This window comes from Petaurus breviceps, unplaced genomic scaffold, assembly GCF_028583685.1.
Source record: "Petaurus breviceps papuanus isolate PSGF00001 unplaced genomic scaffold, PetGlider_PUasm1.0 490, whole genome shotgun sequence".
NCBI classification, from domain to species: domain Eukaryota; kingdom Metazoa; phylum Chordata; class Mammalia; order Diprotodontia; family Petauridae; genus Petaurus; species Petaurus breviceps.
Genome location: NW_027186352.1, coordinates 12,886,923 through 12,907,114, shown reverse-complemented (window position 1 = coordinate 12,907,114; position 20,192 = coordinate 12,886,923). Strand labels below are relative to the sequence as shown.

General features: G+C 47.4%; 2 protein-coding genes across 4 annotated transcripts in view; both read right to left on the bottom strand.

Moving 5' to 3' along the window:
- RNLS (renalase, FAD dependent amine oxidase) overlaps positions 1–20,192 on the bottom strand; it is a 242,633-nt gene that overhangs the window by 124,939 nt on the left and 97,502 nt on the right. The window lies entirely within an intron of this gene.
- On the bottom strand, positions 1,039–1,527 carry LOC138172071 (large ribosomal subunit protein uL29-like). The gene has a single exon (XM_069101666.1). The coding sequence runs from the start codon at positions 1,464–1,466 to the stop codon at positions 1,095–1,097; it is 372 nt and encodes a 123-aa protein (XP_068957767.1). The 5' UTR covers positions 1,467–1,527; the 3' UTR covers positions 1,039–1,094.

The window sequence follows — 20,192 nt, the reverse complement described above, 5'->3', positions numbered from 1 at the left end:
TGTGTGACATGAGTGGTGTGTGTGTGACATGAGTGGTGTGCGTGTGTGTGTATGTGTGAGATATAGTCTAACCAGTGTTTTAGGAAAGTCACTTTAGTGTCTGGATGGAGCACAGACTGGAGTGGGGAGAGATGTGAGGCAGGTAGAACCCCCAGCAGCTATTGAAATAGGTGTGAAGTGGTGAGGACCTGCCCTAGGGGAAAGACAGTATCAGAAGGGAGAAGGGAAGGTATTTGAGAGATGTTGCAGAGGTGATATCAACAGTGTTTGGCACCATATTGAGTATAGTGGTGCTAGGCCTGGAATCAGAAAGACCTGAGATTAAATCCAGCCTCAGATACTCACCAGCTGTGTGGCCCTGGTCAAGTCACTTCACCCTGTTTGCCTCAGTTTACTCATCTGTCACATAAGCTAGAGAAGGAAATGGCGAACCACTCCAGTATCTCTGCCAAGAAAACCCCAAATGGGGTCATGGAGATTTGGACGTGACTGAAACGGCTGAACAACAACAAACATCTTATGGTTGCAACACTGATTTTTCTTTTTGCATCCAAGTGTCAGACTTTACATTTGGATTTCAACTTACTAGATTTCCCCAACCCTATTACCTGTCAGGCTCCGGACGCCTCCTTCTGGGGTGTTAGCCACTGTCTTCACTTTGCGTCATCTTCAGATTTCATGAGGATGCCAAATGCCTTTATCTAAGTCATCATTTAAAATGCTAAACAGCACAGGGCTCAGGAGGATCCCCAGGGCCCTCCACTGGTGAGCACCAGTCACAGTGACATGGCAGCCATGGCACTGCATGGGAGCTTGGCCCCCCCATCCAGTTCTGCAGCCCTGTCATGGCACTGTCGTCTTTTCCATACTCCCTCCAGTCACCCTCATCTGCCAGTTCCTGGCTTGGCTTTCCACCTTCTGTCCAACTCTTCTGAAAATCTATATTGGCTGCTGAGTTCCCTGTGCATCCCTGTTAGTTTCTTTGGACTACTCTCATCTTTTCTTCTTCATTGGAACTGCTCCCCTTTGCATCTCCAGTTTCATTCTTTTTTTTTTTTATAACAATTTGTCTTTTTATTGGGCACCTCAACAAATTATGCCTTAACAGCAAATTTCCGAAGCGGGTACAGGCATTCCTTCCTCTGCTGTTTTTTGGTCTTCAGGCTTTCCTCATGCTTATTAAGCCTGCGGTGCATGGCACGGGTCTTCTTGGGCCGAAGGTCCAGGGGCTTGTATTTCTTGCCCTTATAGAATTTCCTGAGGTTCTCTTTCTGTGTCTGGTTGATGACAGTCAGAACTCGGGCAATAGATTTTCGAACTACTCGGATCTTAGATAACTTTGGTGCAGCCCCTCCAGTGACCTTGGCTACTCTCAACTGGGAAAGTTCCACCTTTAAATCATCTAATTGTTTGAGTAGCTCCTCCTTCTTCTTCCCACGAAGATCCCTGGCCTTGATTTTTGCCATGATCGCAGAAGAGACACACCACCAGTGGCTCGGAGAGGAAAGCCTCCAGTTTCATTCTTGAGCAGCTCCCATCCTCCTTGGGCTGATGTGGCCTAAAACATTTGATTCCATGGGATCCTACATATCTTTCTGCTCAACTCTTTCTGCTTTTCCCAAATCCAGGGTGCACATCGGACTCCCAGGTGCCTTTTCTTTCTCTGTCACAAAATCCAGGGCGCAATGATCACCTCCTCCAGAATTCCCATCATGGGTACCTCAGTAAACCAGTGAGTGAGAATCGGAAAGAAAGCAGAATTTTCCCTTGACTGTTCCTCCACATTTTGAAGGATGAATCCATTCAAACTTCCTCCAACTCTGCCCCCAGAATAGTCCATTTCACTTTGGGGGAGGTTTAATTGTTAGGAAATGCTTCTTATGTTTGGCCTGAATTGGCCTCTTCTAGGTCTCCCCAATGCTGCTAGCTCTCCCCCTGGGACCAAGAAGCATACATCTCATCTCTCTTCTACCTGATGGCCTTTCAGATCATTCTTCAAGATAGTTCTCAGGTCCCATTTATGTCTTCTTTTCTCAAGGTTAAACATCCCTGGCCCTTCAACTCACCTGCCACTTCTTACTATGCTTGCTTCCCTAGATGGCCAAAACCAATCTTTTGCTTCACTGATTATGAGTCCAATGCAGGTCTAGTCTTGGATCCATGGACCTGTGATGACCAAAATCAAAACTACAAACAACAGGCTAGGACATGACTTTCTCAGTAAGAGGGCCCTTGCATCATTGCTGCCATATCACACCTCCCCTCTCTGATAATCCATCTTCAGACAGGTCTAGGGGGATGGAATAACTGACCCCTCCTATCTCTCGGTCATCATCATAGACCCATTCTCTGAGTAACAGCCTGGCTCAAGTAATGTTGCATTTCAAACCCCAATGATATCCATTTCCCAGGACAAAATGTTTTCGAGGGTGTTCCACATTGAACCTCTTGGCTACACCAAATGGAAAGACCAGTGGCTTGAAATTAAGTGAAAAAAATAGCGAGTTCCATTTCCTTCCATCTACTTAGAAGAGAAAAAATAGGATGGGATTGATGTGAAATGTAAAAAGTCCCTCCTGGCATCCCCCCAAAGGGCTCTGAGCTCTGGGGCCCCAGGGCAAGCAATAGCCAAAGATGTATGAAGACAAAGAGCCTGCCTTTGAGACGTCACCCAAGCACTCCTGAGCAGCTGCCTGTCGGCCAGCCTCCCCTGACTGCACCTCTGAAAACGTTTATGAAGCAGCGAGGTGACCCTGGGGACAGGGCTGAGTCAAGAAGGTCTGAGTTCAAATCTTGTCCTAGACACTTTGGGCAAATCACTGAACCTCTCTTGACCTCAGTGTCCCTATCTTTAAAATGGAAGTAATAACAGTGCCTCCCTCTCAAGGTTGTGTCATGAGAATCCGATAACTCACATAACGTGCTTGGCAAAACCTGACGCTCTATGTGAATGCTATCTGTGATTGTTATTGCTGCTATTATTATTAATGGTGCCAGTGTTCTTATAGTGATCTCTTCATTTTTATGGCTCACTGAGACACCAGAGGTGTCTATGGGCAGGGGGAAAGCAGGGAGCTTCGTTTTCCTTCTAGGCACCGATGCTATTTAGTGACAGGGGCTTCTGGCCCTGCAGACATAGCAAGACCCACTTGTCCTCTTCCTTTGGAAGAAGGATATGTTGCTGGCTCCATTTCTGAGCTCCCAACTCCTTGGCTTCCCACCTTCCCAAGGATGACAGATAAGTCCGGGTCCAGAAGAAAATCAATTGACTTTTGGGAGTATCTCTGTTTCTTCTTCGGGAAGTCTCCAAATACGACTGACATTTCCTCCCAGACCATCTCCACAATCTGGTTCTACCTCCCTCTTCAAGTGAGTGTCTCCTTCACAGGCTGCTTATCTTTATCACCCTGATTTATTCAAGTCTAGTACAATCAGTGCTAACTGGAAGCAAACCTCTTTGCCTCAGTTTCCTCATCTGTAAAAGGGGGAGAAGCATACTGCCTACATCCCAGGGTTGCTGGACCTTAAAGCACTATATAAACACCAGCTATTCTAAGCCTCATTCCAAATGACCAGGATAGTGTAAGCCAGCTTTGTTGAACAGGTCAGTCACCATCACAGAAGGAGCTGCTGCCAATCCCACCTTCTCTTTTGGACATTCAGGGCTGCCTTGCACACTCTGGTCAATAACTGATATCAGGAACGAGCTCTACTTGGCTTTTCAAGCCCTTCAGCTGGGTCCTCATCTTTGGTGCTGGTCTCCTTGTCACAGGCTTGCTCACCCATCCACTCCACAAGGATAACAGCATTTAGAGACAGGAGGGGGCTGAAGAGTGACAGGATCCCAGAACCTCCAAGTTGGAAGGGACGCCAGGCGCATCTTGCTTGGCCAACACTTGAGAAGGAATGCCAACTATAACGCACTTACGAGAGGCTATCCAGTCTCTGCTTGAAGACCACTGAGGAAAGGGTGCCCGCCAGCTCTTCAGGAAGCTCTTGGACAGCTCTAAGGATCAGGAGGCTCCTCCTGGCATCAAGACCAGACCGACCTCCTTGCCACTCCTACCCACTGCTCCTGGCTTTGCCCTCCAGGACCAAAAAGAGCGATCTGGCCCCTCCTCCATCTGGAAGACCTTTGAATGCTTGAAGGCAGTTGCCATGATCCACACCCAGGTCCTAGAACCAATTCTCACATGGCATGCACCAAAGCCTTTTCACCATTCCCTAGACACTGGCGCATCATTGTTATTCTTAAACCATGGCACCCAGTACTTAATACAATTCCCCAGATGAGATCCGATGAGAGTGGAGTACAAGTAAAGCATTGCCTTGCTGCTTCTGAGCTCTGTCCCAGGCCATGGAGCTCAACATCACGTCAGTTATACTGGCTGTCCCATCTGACTGCCTAATCCCATTAATTCCAGTGGTGTGAGACTCACATAGAAAAGGGGTCCACTCGAGTGTACATAAGGATCCTTGCAGGCGCAAACTGACTTAGAAAACCACAAATCAACATTATCTATGTTTTAATATGCTTCATTAAATATTCCCAGATACACTTTCATCTGGTTTTGACTGTGCGCCTAATGTGACCCGTGATGCTTGGCCCCTTCAATCTAAGCCAGTCCTTAGCTCCAAAAAGGAAGCTGAGTTCTGGAGAAGTGACATGACCAAGAGCTTCTTAGACTCCACATCCACAGATCTTTTCCTTTCACCCCCTTGCTCCCCACCCTAACCAAACCTAACTTTGGTCATGCCTCTGCCATTGCTTGTGAATCTTCCACAGGTCTCCATCACCCCCCCACCCTCCCTGCCTGGCATGAAAGTCTTCCAGGGTTTATCGTTTTTGTGCTCCCCCACCAATTTGTTGGCTTCATCTGTAAGCACTTCCACAGGCATGGCGTTCTAGCCACCCTGGCTGCCCACTTCCTTGCAGTCCTTGGTTCACACTGCTGCCTTAGCCTGCCCAGTTCTCACACGTTTCAGGACTGAGCTCAAAGGACATCTTGTCCATGAAATGCATTTAACGTCCTACTTTTTGCAAAGGCTTGCTTCTCTGGAAAGTCCTCCTCCAGCCACAGCCTCCATACCTTAGTGAACGTCTTGCTTAAGGATTCTTTTCAAGGCATGTTAAGATTTATTCTCACTCCATGTTTTTGTAGCTTCCAAATGAAAACCTCAGGCCAGGTCTCTGTCTTTGCACGCCCTTCGTAGCGCTAAGCATACTCTTGGCACACAAAGAGGGACAGCAGGCATGCTTGGAGTTTGTGTTTCTGCTAGAAACGAGTGCGGACTGGCCAAAAAGGAAGCAAGCTAAACAAAACCAAACAACATCCAAATAACAAAATGTTCCCCAGGCAAAGACCCTGGATCTTAGTCCTAGAGCCAGGCATGGGGGCCAGCCCAATTGCAACCAGAAGGGGCTGGCTGGGATTGACCAAAAACCCCTGGGGAAGCTCGCACTTGGCTGTTCATTGCTCTAGAATGGGGAATGAAGATAGCTGTTTCTTTATGTATCCCTCCCATAGGGCCCTTGTCCTTCTAAGTGGCAGGGGCCAGGTGTGATTGGCAATCATAATCTGTAAATTCAAGTTTAGGGTAAATTTTGTAAACGCTATAAAGCTTTCAGGTAGTTATCTGGAAGAAATGTTTTAAAATGGGGCCAAAAGTTAAAAACTAATCTTCTGCTCAAAAGAATGCCATGTCAAATGACCATCATTGCCTCTTAGAAGATCTGTAATGAGAGAACCCCAAACTGCAGATGTGGCATGACATGTGAGCTCTAGTTCATGAGGATGGGCAATTCAACTCCACACGTATTTATTAAGCACCAACTACATGCAAAGTACTAGCAAAAACCAAAACAAAACAAAACCAAAAAAATGCAGCTAGGTGGTGCAGTGAATAGAGCACTGGCCCTGGAGTCAGGAGGACCTGAGTTCAAATGTGACCTCAGACACTTGACATACTTACTAGCCATGTGACCTTGGGCAAATCACTTAACCCCAATTGCCCTGACTTCCCTCCTCCAAAAAGCAAAACAAAAATAAAACTAAAAAACCCAATACATGCAAAGTACTATGTTAGGTGCTGGTGGAGATACAAAGATCAAATGATTCAATGTAGTAAGATTTATTTGGCACCTACTATGTCCCAGGTCACAAGCAGTAGTGACTCGAAAGGTGTTTCGAGTGTGCCTTTGACCCACGCTGGCTGGAGTGCCCTGACCTCTTAGACTCTGGGTTGTAGAAGTCTTGGTCTGCACTGGTAGAGAGAACTTCCTTACTGAGAGCTCCTTATACCCATGAAATTACCAGGTCTTGGTAAAGACAAAAACAAAAACTTGGTGAAAACAAAAAGATGCTAGCCATTTTTGTATCTCGTATCTTGCCAGATGGTAGGGTCAGAAAGAGAAAAATGACAAATGACAGTCTGGTCTCTTGCTCTCATGGTCCTTACAAGGTGAGGCGTAGTCAGTGGCACTGAAAATGTCAAACTGAAATAACAAAGTAAAACTCACATCAGTCCTATTAAAGGTAATTAAAGTACATGTGACGAGTGCTGGTGGGCTCAGTCCCAAGCCATGCACCCAAAACATCAGGCAGGGAAAAGCTGACTTACTCTGGAGTCAGTCTTCCCAGGTCTGCCTAATCTCAGCACCTTCTTCCTGACAAGGCCTCCACCTATCCTGGATATATCTGGGATGCACACTGCTATTTACCTATGGTCTCCCTGAGGGCAAGGGCTGAGGTCTGTCTTTGTATCCTCTGCCTTGGCTCAGTGCCTGGTATACAGTAGGTGCTTAATAAATGCATATCGACTGATGGAGTCTCCTCTCTGAGACCCACAGGATGTCCCCTTGGCTCCTGGCCTCTACAAAGGGCCCCTTGGCTAGCCCAAAGGCATTGTGAAACTGCCCCCCATCCATTCAGAAATTCTCAGGCTGCTTTTAAGGTGTGTAAGCCTCTCAAGTTCTTGCCCCAAATCAAAATTGTCCTGGAGCAAATGTGCAGGATTTGATCCTATTCTGTGCTATGTGGCTAGTGAATTGAGGCCTCACTGGATGTTGGGATAAGGTCTATCCCTTGCATGTCAGAGTTCTGGAGAGATGCTGAGGGGCACTGCAAAGCTCAGTGACTTGTCCAGGGTCACTTAGGCAGGAAGGTCGGGGCAAGGCTTGAAGCAGGCTCTTCTGGCTCTGAGGCTCACTCTCTATGCACCAGGCCAGGCCGCCTCCCGATATGGCAAGCTACAGTCATCCCATTACATGGCTGAAGGAAGCTTCCCTTATATGTACAAACCATAGAGAAGCCTGGAGCCAGGAATAGAGAGGCTAAAATGAAAGCCTGCCCTCCAGAAGCTTCCATTCTCCTAGGCGCTGTTGTGGCTTGTCTCCACATTGGACCTGACGTTCTGGACCATTGTTAAGGTAACACTGTATCTCCATCAGCTCGTAGCCTAGTGCTTTATTACACACAGTGAGAATCTAATAAATGTCTGCTGGGTGTTTATCAGCCCTCCTAGAGGTGAGGAGGTAGTCCATTTTATTGCAGTCTTTTGGGGCAGAGGATGGAGACCATTTCATTGCAGTCCTCTGGGCAGAGGATGGAGACCATTTTATTGCAGTCTTCTGGGGCAGAGGATGGAGACCATTTCGTTGCAGTCCTCTGGGCAGAGGATGAAGACCATTTTATTGCAGTCCTCTGGGCAGAGGCTGACATCATCACCACCACCAACACAGAGCTAATCACTGTCCAGCACTTTTACATGTTGTCTTATTTGATCCTCACAACAACCCTCTGTGGGGGATAGGTACTATTATTATGCTCATTTTACAGATGATGAAACTGAGTCAGAGAGAGCCTACAGTGCTCTGGGTGCTCCAGCATTTCACAGCCCGAGGGGAGCTCAGAGGTTCCTGAGTCCACCCTCCTCACTTTATAGATGAGAAGGGGCAGTGACCTGGCCAATGTCCCACAGATAGTAATTGTCAGAGCTGGGCCTGGAGCCCAGATACTCTTTAAGCTGATGGAGTATTAATGTCCCATTGTCTCCCAATAAGATACAGCATGGCCACAGGGCTCGGCTTGCAATCGGGAAGACCAAGCCAGGTTCAGACTGTACTTGCCATGTGCCTGGTAACTCATGCTCTGGGCCCTCAGTGATATCAGCCACGCCCAAGGACTCATCTCCTAAACTGCTGCCCCCCCCCCTCGCCCCTCAAATGGCCAAATCTTGCCACTTTCCGTTTCTGCCATAGCTTGTCTCTGACTCTTTCTCCGGGCTCACAGCTACCCCTTGAGCTGAAGTCCTCATCTGCTCTCCCGAGATCTTGGCCACAGTCTCTGGTATCCTTTCTAGGTGAATGGGATGCCCAGCTCAGGGGCCACCTTCTACGCAGGGTCTTTCCCCAGCTGCTGGTGCTCCCACCTTCCCTCCCCTCAATCACTGTGCACATTCTGGGTATGCTCAAAGCTCCCAGAGGCCAGGGGCTGTCTCATTTCTGGGTGCCCAGAGCCCAGCACCTGGTGACTTGCATGCAGTAGAGGCTTAATAAATGCTGTTGTATGAACTGAACAAGACATTGCAAGGCTCCTTCCAACTCTCCTGTCTAAAATATATTCTTAACAACTGTGTCTATAAATATGCCTTCAATATATTGGCAAAGCATCCCTTTGGTGGCCCTGCCTTGTTAAGCCTGTCAGAGGCTCATTGCAAATGCAGCCTTTATTATTGGCTGATTCTGGGCAGAAATGCGACCAAACTGAGGTCTCCTCTGAGGGTTAAAGATCACCCAAGCAAAAACCGGTGTTGGTTTCGTACAGAGGTATTCATTCCAGCGCTTGCCAGAAGCTCAGAGGGATCTGCACAGACCTTCCAGAAAACTTCCTCCTTCCCGGCTTGCCAGGATGACAAACGCTAATAAAGCATGCAGGCTGACAGATGCAGGATTGGCTGAGGGAGGCAGGCATGCAGACTGACAGATGCAGGATTGGCTGAGGGAGGCAGGCATGCAGACTGACAGATGCAGGCTGGGGAGGGAGGCAGGCTTCCTCTGGTTACATAAGCAGCCCAGCGCAGGGCCCGAGAGCAGCAGCATCTTTTCTGGGTTGGGATCGGCCTGCCCCAAAGCTTCCAGCCTCGGCCACATTTACTGATCCCCCAAAAGAGGGAGGCTCCTGCTTCAGGAGGAACCCAGTGCTGGGGGCAGGGGAAGCCTGGGAGCATGTAGAGAGGCCATGAATCACAGCAATGTCTTCAGTTGAGAAGAAACCTGGAGCTAATGGACAATGAGCATGCACTGGGGCAGCTGCCTGGACCTCAGTTTACTTCTCTGGAAAATGAGAATGTAGGCAAAAGGTCCTTCAAGGCCCTTTCTAGCTTTCCATCCATGAGTGTTCCTTGTCGGCCATTAGGATAAAGGGTCTCTTGGCAACCAAAGCAGGCAGTGTGGGGCAGTGGGATGGGCATGGGCTTAACAGGGATAAGACTGGAACTAGCATTTGGGCTCTGCTGTTTGCTCCATGTATGGCCCTGGAGAAATAGTTTCACTTCCCTGGGCCCCAGTTTCCTCATCTGTAAAATCAGGAAGCTTGACCAGTTGACCTCTAAGCTCTCTGACTGTCTGGGCAGGGTCCTGGAGAGCTGGACCTGAAGTCAGGAGGGCCTGGCTTCTAATCTGAGGTCACAGCCTCATCAGTAAAATGGGGACCTGAGTGGGTGCTGCCTCCGAGGGCTGTTGTGTGCATAGCATTTCGTGGAAATGAGTGTAAGGAATGTCCTTGCTGTGGCTGGCACATGAGGCCCCAAGCACATTCCCAAGCTTAACTGGACAAAGTCATGGCATGGAATAACTGATCCACAACATGGAACATGCAGGAAGGAAGAAGCCTTGAGAGATGTCTGCCTGGGCTCCTTCCTTCAGGCGGCCGAAGGCCCAAATCAGCAGGGCGCCAGCAAAGAATGTGAGCCCCCGAGGGCAGTGTTTGGAACACAGAAGGCACTGAATAAAGGCTTGTGCACGGATGGTAGCGTGGTCACCCTGGGTTGGCACCAATAAAGACTGTAGAGAAAGGTTCTGAGTCTGGCCTGATGGTGGGCTCTGTGTCCTCAGACAATGGAGTTCAGAGGATGGGGGATGGACCTGAAACAAGCTGAAAGGCAAGGAGGGAGGAAGGGAGGTGCCAGCTCAGACGAAGCGAGCCCTTCTGTGTGACCCTGCCCTGGTCAGGTCCATGCCCAGGAAGCAAGGCCTGGCCCAAACCTCTTCTGCTTCTAATCCATCTTCTTCAAAATCCTGTGTTTACCTGGGACCAGAGCTGAAGGCGTGCCACGGCCATCTCTTCTCCAGAACACCACATCCCCACTATCTTCATTTTTTCTTACAAGGACATATTTTCCTATCTCTTTCGTCATTTCCATCATTTTTCTTCTAACTCCTAAACTCGATCCAGTATCTTCTCATCCCTTTTCAGTGAACTATAAATAAAACTGGACACAATGTCCCAAGGAGGACTGCCTGGTCTGGAACATGGAGGAAGGGGGACTTTCCAGGCCTCCCACGCCATATTCCTGTTAATTCCTCACACCATCCCCATGGTGCTTCCCTCCCATCCCCCACAACAGGCCGACATTTGACTTGTGGTCAACACAGTGACTTCCAGGGCCAGGAGTCTTTCCCCTCCTCCTTCCTGCCTTTCTATGGTTCATGTTTTGTTCTGCACTAATCATTAGAGAATTCAATTTGCCAAAACCATTTAAACATTTTGTCTTCCAGAGTAATAGCAAACTTGTCTGATTTAGTATCAGAAAATTTGATAAGCAGTTTCTGTTTCCTGATCCTCTGATTTTGCCTCTTATTACCACAGGCCTGGAGTGAACACCTTCTTCACTTAACTTCTGAGTCTAAACGTCCTATTCTGTAAAATGGGGACAATGACAGCACTCACCTTACAGGCTTGTTTGGAGGATCAAAAGAGATCATTATATAGAAATGTATAAAGAATTCTGAGAACTTTGGAGAGATAATGCTATCTGTCCAGGGCTTTGGAGACTTACAAATGCCGTGTAAGTATCATTATTAGCATTCTTCTTAATTGCTGTTAGTGATGGTGGTGATGGCAGTGGGGTTTACGACCGAAGCTAAATCCATGATTGCTCATCTTGGAGTTTAATCTTTAAGTCAGTTATTCCCCCTACTCCCAGTAAAAAGGCCCAAAGTATACCCTGCAAACTTGGCCAGGAAAAGATCCTACTGAGGATGAAAGGAAATGGGCCGAGTCTGCCTCTCTCTCCTCTTTTCCAAGTGCTCAGGGTTGGGCTGTGGATGGAGATGGAGCAAATCCACTACAAGGAGGGCTTCCCAGAGCTGTGCTGGTCACTTCCCAAGCCCTGATGGCCAGTGGCTGACTGGTACTTAATGGTTTCCCCTGGGTTCATCCCAGGGTGCTGCTTTCCCAAGCCCTGTCTTTTCATTTTGATGAGAGGGTGTAATGGTAATTTGAAGACCCCTTTTTGTATTGGCAAGTAAGCTGGTACTTAGCACTTAGTAACTAATCAAACCTCTGTGAAAGAAACAGAAGTTATGAACCCCTGTTCCTGATGTAACAGTAAGGGGTTGGCTGAAACAGGAAGCTAATGTTGTGTGTATATAAGAAAAGCCCCAGACAGGCATAGTCAGAATTTCCTGGAGTACCATGGAGGCAGAAGCAGCTGCTGGGAGGAGGCTGAAGAGGAGCCCAGGCGTCCAGGAGCCCAGGAGGCCAGGAGGCCAGGAGCCCAGGAGGCTAGGAGGCCAGGAGTCCAGGAGGCCAGGAGTCCTGGTGCCCAGGAGACCAGGAGTCCAGGAGGCCAGGAGGCTAGGAGCCCAGGAGTCCAGGAGCCCAGGAGCCCAGGAGTTCAGGAGCCTAGGAGGCCAGGAGCCCAGGAGCCCAGGAGGCTAGGAGCCCAGGAGGCCAGGAGGCTAGGAGCCCCTCCCCCCAGGTTGGATAAGGTGATTCTGATTTTTTTGAAAGAGCTGCAGAAGACTGAGGAAGCATGGCTGGGATGGTGAGGCTTTGTTTGTTTGTGGCTTGGTTGAGCCTCGAATTCCCAGGGGCAGAAATGGTGAAGGATCTGACATGGACCAGACCCTGTGTGGAGCAGGACCTGCCCAGAGAGCTGGACAAGGAACTGGGGGCTGTCTGCCATTGAACCTAGGTGACAGTCTGGTGAATCCAGATAGAATCTGGGACCATCAAAGGGGATCCAGGGAATCTGAGAACAGGCCCCAAGTCAAGATGAAAAGACCTCTCCTTGGGTACCGAGTAATTATGGAATTATAGTTTACTAGTGACCTAGGAGTGGAGGGTTTGTGTTTTCTAATGATTGTACTTAGTGATTAATGATACTTAGTACCTGATTGCTGAATACACGACTGACTGACTTAATCTAGTGTGCCCTGAGTGGAAGGCTTTGACTATTGTACTTTGAGATGATTGTTCTTTGTTCTAAATGTTGTGACCACTTTGGTGAAAACTATGCGGCCATTTTAATGACAAGCTGTTGTGAATATTACATTGTGATTTTCTGTGACAAGTTGTAATACCATGAATGCTGCACCTTGATTCACTGTGACTGCTTTGCTCTGATTTGTTATTGAATAGAGTGTTTGCTATACTGTGTAATCAGGGCCTTGAAAGCTGGACAGCTGCCCACGCTTGGCCTTACAGAGGGGCAGGGCAATGTGCTTCTCTGGCCCGCACAGGCCTCTCTTGTCCTCCGTGATGCCCCAGAATGATGGCCGCCATCTTCCTCTTTGTGCCTCCTCAGTGACACCAGGCGGGGTTTTTGGCGCTCATTAACAATAACCCTTTCCCTTTTCTCCTGCTCATTGTGCTCTGGTTACTCAAATGATCGACTTACTTTTTATTTTATAATTTTTGCCTCTTCTTTGTACTTTCTTTGTTGCTCTTTTTTTTCTCTTCTCAGAGACAAAAGTCCAACATACACATTTTATGAACAAAGACTTAGTCTTCTGTACTAAGAAAGTCACTTTACTCCAAACTCATCTACATTAGAAACCTACAAATAGGGAATAACGACCTAAAAAATCATTGCAGATTACCTAATTTTGTTAACATCTGAGTAAATATAACAAAGAAAACAAGGGATGTTCTATCACGTGAGAGCTTTTCTTCATTTGCTCTGACCAGACTAGTTTAAATTATTAATCACGATGATACTCCATAGAAATGTAAATTTATTCTCAAATATAATCTCTGGAAGAAATGTGAATATGCCTGGCTCCTTGGCCTAGGCTGCAGAGGTGTCAAACTCACTGCCCAAGCAGCCTGCAAAACTCCCTGCAGGGGCTGGGGACCAGACTAAGTGTCACTGGGAAATGTTTAAAAAAATAAAAACACGGCACAACACAGATGATGCTGATTTGTGGTTTTGCTAAGTCAGTATGCCGCCCTTCAGGGTCTGGTTCTGTTTGAGCTTGACACTATTGGTCTAGGCCATGATTCTTGCTTCATGTATGAGAGGTCCCGAGTTCAAATCCCAGACAAGGCCAGAACTAACTTTTTGTTTCTTACGGAAGCTGTGTAGCATAGTCAGTAAGGCCTGAGCCCAAATCCTGCCTCAGGCTCATACTAGCTGTGTGCACCTGGGCAAGTTACCTCACCTCTGCTTGCCTCAGTTTTCTCATCTGCAAAATGGGCATAACAATAGCAGCTCCCTCCTGGGGTAGCTGTGAAAAATCAAATGAGATTATGGTACCTGGAGGTGCCCCCTCCCTGTAAGCGCTAGATGAAGGCCAGCTGTTGGCCACTGTGTGCTTTCCCCACAATTGCCCTGCCTCTTGCCCTGTCCCCGCACTGAGGACTTGGGGTCTTCGGGGCCTGGGCTGAGTCGTGCCCGATTCCTCTCTTCTTTATCACACTGTGGAAGGTGCAGCAGATGGGGCGCTGGGCTTCAAGGCCACAGCAGACCCTGGGCCAATAGGCCAGTGCTCTGTTTCTTTATCCATGAAATGAGGGGGGGTGGCCTCGACGACTTCCAAGGTCCCTGCAGAGTCTGCCTCTGTGATCTTGTCTTCAAGCTGAAGGGAGCTCTTTCTCTGCTGATCATCCTTGGCCTGGCATCTCTTCTGCCTGGAATGCCGTTCCCCTCCTCAGCTTGGTTTCTCAGAAGCCCTGGATTCCTCCCATGGTGCTTGGGCATCTTCTCTGAGAAGCCTGTCCTGATCTTCCCATTTGTCACTGCTCTCTCTTTCCTGGTTTGTAGCAGGGGAGGAGCAGAGACTTGTTGGATTGAAACCAGGATGCCAGGAGAGTCCCATCTTAAAGTGAGCAATTCTTGCTTGTGTTTCAAAGGAATGTGTGTGTGTGTGTGTGTGTGTGTGTGTGTTTGGGGGAGGGGCTATCAAAGAAGGAGGAAAATCCCAGGAAAGGGAACGTGATGAGGGGGATGGGGAAGAGAGTTGGTCACTGGTGAGAGGGTGTGGAGCATAAGCATAAATCCAGTGACCTCAGGCTGCTCCCAGGGAAGGAGCCCAGGAGCAAACTCAGGTTGCCCCACTCTAGTTATCATTCAGATTTAATCCCATGCCTTCATTTTTCTTCTAAGGAAACCAAGGCTTGGTGCAGGGAAGTCACAAAGGTAAAAGAACAAAGGTTTGGAATCCAGACTTAAAGCTGAGCTCTGAGTCCCAGAGAGATTCAGCAGCTCAGCCCCATGTAGCACAGGGGGCCCTAGGTGGCTGAGAGAGATTTGAACCCAGATCTTAGGGCACTGCCCTGCATGATGGTGAGCAGTGAGCTCTTTGTCCTTATGAAGTAGAAAACCATCAAAAACAAGGAATCCCGTGAAAACCAAGAGCTGCTTGAAATGAGGGCTCTTCTCGATGAATTTCCCATCGCGTCTTCTCCAAATGAAGCCAATCCTCAATTTCAGGACATCGGGATTCTTCCTATTTGCAAGACAGAGCTCCCGGGAGCTGAACTCGAAAGCAATGGGCTCCCAAAGAGGGGGCCTTTGTGGCCGCACTGATAATAGGTTACCGAGTGAGACGGGATCGATGACTGCAGGATTTCTTCTAAGGTTCAAGGATTCCACTTATTTATGGCAAATGGGAAAATGCTGCGGCAGTTACTCTTTTTAACTCCCCTAAAAAGAACTGATCTGCTTGAATTTTGTAGTGAAGACTGAATTGGTAACCAAAAGCAGCATGGCAGACTAGGATGGTAAAGTACGGCCTGGGTTCAAATCGTGGCTAGATCACTTTTTATCTGTGTACGCATGGACAAGAAGGGTGACCTCACCTCTATGCTCCTTAGCTTCTCCATATGTAAAATGGAGCTAGTGACACTGGTCTCCTGAGGAGTACATTTAGAAACAGGACACAATTTAAAATGTTCTCACTTTTCTGAAGGGGATACTAGAACTCACTTTCATTACTTGCTGTCTTATTAAAAAGCACGTTTCTTCTTGAAAGGGGTATCAAGACATACATTGAGTCAATAACTAAACAGAAAAATCTCATTCCTCTCTTACCTTATCTGTGATTTTCTCATTTCAAAAACTTGCGATTAGTGTAGAGTTTTCTGCACATCTGAATTCAAGCCACAGAAGATAAGCTGTCTGTGAATTCTAAGGCATTGAAGTCTGAAGGTGAAGGTGAAGGTGAAGGAGAAAGAAATCTGGCTGGTTCAAGGCCTGGTCATCATCATTTCCCACAAATTCCCCTAAGAGTCCTTAGGGGTCTAGATTCAGAGCTGGGATCCCCTAGTCACAGCTCACCCATTAAGCAACGCCCATTAGTTAAGCACCTACAGTATACTGGCACTGTGCTGGGAGCTGGGGACACAGAGATGAGAGTGGAAGAATGCCTGCCCCAAAGCAATCCTTAAGGAGCATTTATTATGTGTTATTGTGTGTTATTATGTGTTATTACTGTGTTCCTGGCAGTGTGCTGGGAGCTGGGGCTACAAACACAAAGTGGATAGACCCCTGTTTTTGTGTCTTTCTTGTCCAAACTTATTATTTTATGGATGAGTAAAGAGAGCCCTCGATAGGGGATGTCATTTGCTCTGGCCAGACAAAGGAGTCATAGAGTTGTGATCCCAACTTAAGCCCCAACACAAGACCCCCAATCCCAGTGCTGTTGTCACTACACCTTGAGAAGGGGCTGAAGCCAAAATTCAGATCCTGTTTGAAGATAAAGAAACAGATGGAAAAGTACCCACCTATTTGCTCACTCCTCTGTTTTTTTGGAGACAATCAGGGTTAAGTGACTTGCCCAGGGTCACACAGTAGTGAATTTGCTCACTACTCTGAGAAAAGTGCCTGGTGCTGACTGTGCATCATTGCTGGAAAGGGAAGAATCCCGGGCACTGTGGATAAAGCTGTCCTTTCCTTATGATATCCCTTAATTTCTTATAAGTTATTAAGCACTTGCTATGACCTGAGCACTATGCTGGGGGGAGGGAAGAAGGAAGAGATGAAATAAGGTATGGCCCATACCCTTGAATCATTTTTTTTTTTTCTGTATGGTATGGGGACAGCACAGGTCAGTGAGATTGCTGATCCATCTAAGGGCGGAAATAACACACACACACACATCAAAATTGCTATTTTAAAGGTAACCATAATGCCTCAATAACCATAACGAAAAAGAGAATAAAGTAAATGTGTCAGAAAGGTGGAGGCAAAGTACTTAGGGAAATTTAAGGAAGTAAGGAAGGAAAGAAAGAAGGAAAGAGGAAGGAAGAAAGGAAGGGAAGGAGGAAGGGGGAGGAAGGAAGGAAGGAAGGATAATTTGGAGCCACATGATGTTTGTAACATGTCCCAATCCCCTTCTCTTCCTCTCCTCCCACACAGGCCTTTACCATAGAGAAGGTAATTTGTGAGACAGGGACCTTAAACATTTTGAGGTTGTTTCCTTAGATTTAACTGGAGATATGAAGCTTTGCTAAGCAGTTGAGTAGAATGCAGAACCCTGGCAGGGCAGGGACAAGATGGAGAGCCTGGATGATGTTCGTTCAACAGTGTCGACTTCTGGCTCTGAAATTAAACTCAAAGGAAGAAAACTAGTCTTTGCCATGACAAAGGAGGATAAATGGATAAGTCATGTATGAAACACACGTCCATGACCAACGAAAAGATAAGGTTAAAAAAGGAAAGGCTCAGAGCATGTGTGGGGGAGTATTTCTTTTAAAAAAAAAACTGTCACAATAAATGGTTTTAAAAGTAAAAAGTAAATTAGAAAAAAAATGGGCACAACAGGAGTTTGGTGACTTCAGATTTCGCCAGGCCTTTAATTAGTTTTAGGGTAAAGGTAAGACAGCAAGGTAAAGCATTGGGTAAGACAGCAAGTTGGTGGGTTACACACATAGGCTCTATCCGGCTGCAGAGACATGAGGTGTAGGCCCGTGGCAGACTAGCACGCCGATGTCCAAGGACAGAGACCCATCTCAGCAGAAGCGTGGCTGCCCACTCAGTCACGCAGACTGTGTCTGGAGGTGAGGGAGGGATGTAGTCTGAGGAGAGGGACAAGGATCCATGACAGGTCCCTTCAGTACAGAACTCAGGAAGAACTCTGAGAGAAAGAGGAAAGGAAACTCATACAGCTGCTCCAGAAGATAACACAATGATTTATGGTGAAACACAGCTTTCTTATAAGGGTTTGCTTCATGAGAGATGGGACCAACTGCCCAACAAGAAGAAACATGGTGAGGACCCTGGTGATGAACTGAACTGGAATGAGTTAAATAAACACCAGAAACATAATCGCAGTAATTCAAATCCATTGAGGTGAAGAGTTTGACAGGAGCTTCAGATCAGCAGATCAATTTGATTCATTTTGGAGAAATACAGCCAGGCCTGACAAAAGAACCTTCTGGCAGCCCCATTTAATAATTCAGGACTATTGATTATTTTCAGAAATGGCAGAGTTGATAGAGAAGCCGCCGTTAACTTATGTGAATGTATATGAATGACTTCAAAAGGTCATGTGAGTGGGAGAAGGATCGAAAGAACAGAAAAGGGCAAATGTTGTGATTTTCAAAAATGGAGACCAGAGTCTGCAAACTACAGGCCAGTAATAACCTTGGCTCTACTTCTGGACCAAAGTCTAGAACAGCTTATTAAAGGGATGGTGTCTGAGAATCTAGAGAAGGAAGCAGCAGTCACAAAGAGCCAGCCTGCTTGCATCAAGGATGTGCTATGGCGTATCAGAGCAATATTACACTCAGTTACCCGGAATATGGTTCATATCTAGATTTTAGCAAAGCATTTGACAAAGTTTCTGATACTATTCTTGTTAATGAAATGGAAAAATCTGGGCTAGAAAATAAGTTTCATGGATGGGGAAATGATTGAATCACCAGATCCAAAGAACAGTCTTTGATGGTTTAATGCTAGTTTGGAGGAAAGTCTCCAGCAGAATGGGGAAGGAATCCATACCTGGCCCTGCCCCGTCATCTCTCAGTGGCTTCAATAAAGGCACAAATCAATCCATCAACAAGCATTTATAAAGACCCTCTGCCAGATGCCATGTTAAGTGCTTACCACAGTACAGCACAGAGCGTCAGTGGTATCAGGCACTGTGTTCATCCCTGAGAATAGGAAGACAAATCATTGGCACGCTCACTAAGTCTGCAGACGGCACAAAGCTATGAGAGCTCATGTGCTGGATCACAGAATCCAGCACTCAAATGATCATAAAAGGCCAGAACATTGAGCCAATTCCCCTTCCTCCCCCACTCACCTCAGATCTGTGGGATGAGGAACTTCCAAGGAGGAAATCCCCTCCATACAGATGGGCACTCTCTCTGCAACTCACAGTCCCAAAGCATTGTCTGGCATGTCAAGAGGGTCACACAGGCCAGGGGGCTTCAGAGGTGGGACTTAGACCCAGTCTTCCTGTCCATAAAGCCAGGGGGCTGAATCGAGTAAGATAAAATTTAATAGGAATAAATGCAAAGGTGTACACTCTGCCTTTAAAGCCTAACCTCACTAGGGCAAGACAGGGGAGGAATGGCCAGAGAGCGGTTGCTCTGGAAAAAGATCTGAGGTTTTTAGTGGACTCCTGTCAGTGTGAGCCTTTGGCGTGACAGCACAGACTACTGTAATGTGTGGCACAGAGGACATGCTTACTAAGTGCGTGTACCCCCAAAGGCCACATAGAAGTGCCTACTACCTGAGAGGTAATGGCTTGTCAGACCACCTCCATCAATCAACATTTATTAAGCACCAACTATATGCTGGCACTGTGCTGAAAGCTGGTTTGGTTCCTAGGCCACAGTTTAGGGAGAACATCTAGAGAAAGGAAACTAGGGTGGGGAAAGACCTTGACCTTGTGCCTTGTGTATCTGCAAGGGGCTTCCAGAGGTGGATGAGTAGGGATGGGATGCCTGTCCACACCTGGGTTTTCAAGGCTGCAGCCATAAAGCTGGGTAAGACTGCGGGACAGAGAGGCAGAGTACCTTTTTTCTGCATCTTGTTTGCAAATGTAGTCCAAACAAGAGACCTATTCATGGTGGTCTGTTGTAGAACACTAGAGTGAGTTCCCTACAGGAATTCAATTCAATTCGATGATGATTGATTGAGTCCCTGGTGTCTGCCATCCAGCTGTGGGGTGGCACAGTCATACAGCAGAGTGGACCCTGACCTCCAGGCAGAGGAAGATCAGAGCAAGAGGCCTTTCACTCAAGAGAAGCTGCTCTCTCCAAAGGCACTAGAGCCCTATCTCTCCTTGGTTCTTACCCTTCCTGACCACTCCCCTGCATCCGCCCACCCTCTCACCCTGACACTCTCCTCTCCGGGCTTTTGTGACATTGTCTCTCCTCATTCTCCATCTCTCAGTTGGACCTGATGGTTCCTCTGCTGTCTCCTTTACCATTTCATCATCCATATCACGGCTGTGGCTGCTCCCCGAGACTCCCTCCCCACCCCCCTTCTTTGCCCTCTTCTCTCTTTACACAGACAGCTATGAGGTGGACTAGAGAGGCTGTTGGACCTGGAGTCAGGGAGAGCTGAGTCTGAGTCCTCTGAATCGGCCACTGACTTGTGTAATGCTGGGAAAATCACTTAATCTCCGAGTGTTGGAGGTTATCTGTAAAATAGGGATAGTAACAGCCCTTAGCATAAGTAGGTAGCTGGGAGGGTCAAATGAAATACTATGCAGTGTGCTTCTTCTTATTGCTAAT

What these genes read in the sequence shown, in the direction of transcription:
- LOC138172071 (XM_069101666.1), bottom strand. Translation starts at nt 1,466, where the DNA reads ATGGCAAAAATCAAGGCCAGGGATCTTCGTGGGAAGAAGAAGGAGGAG.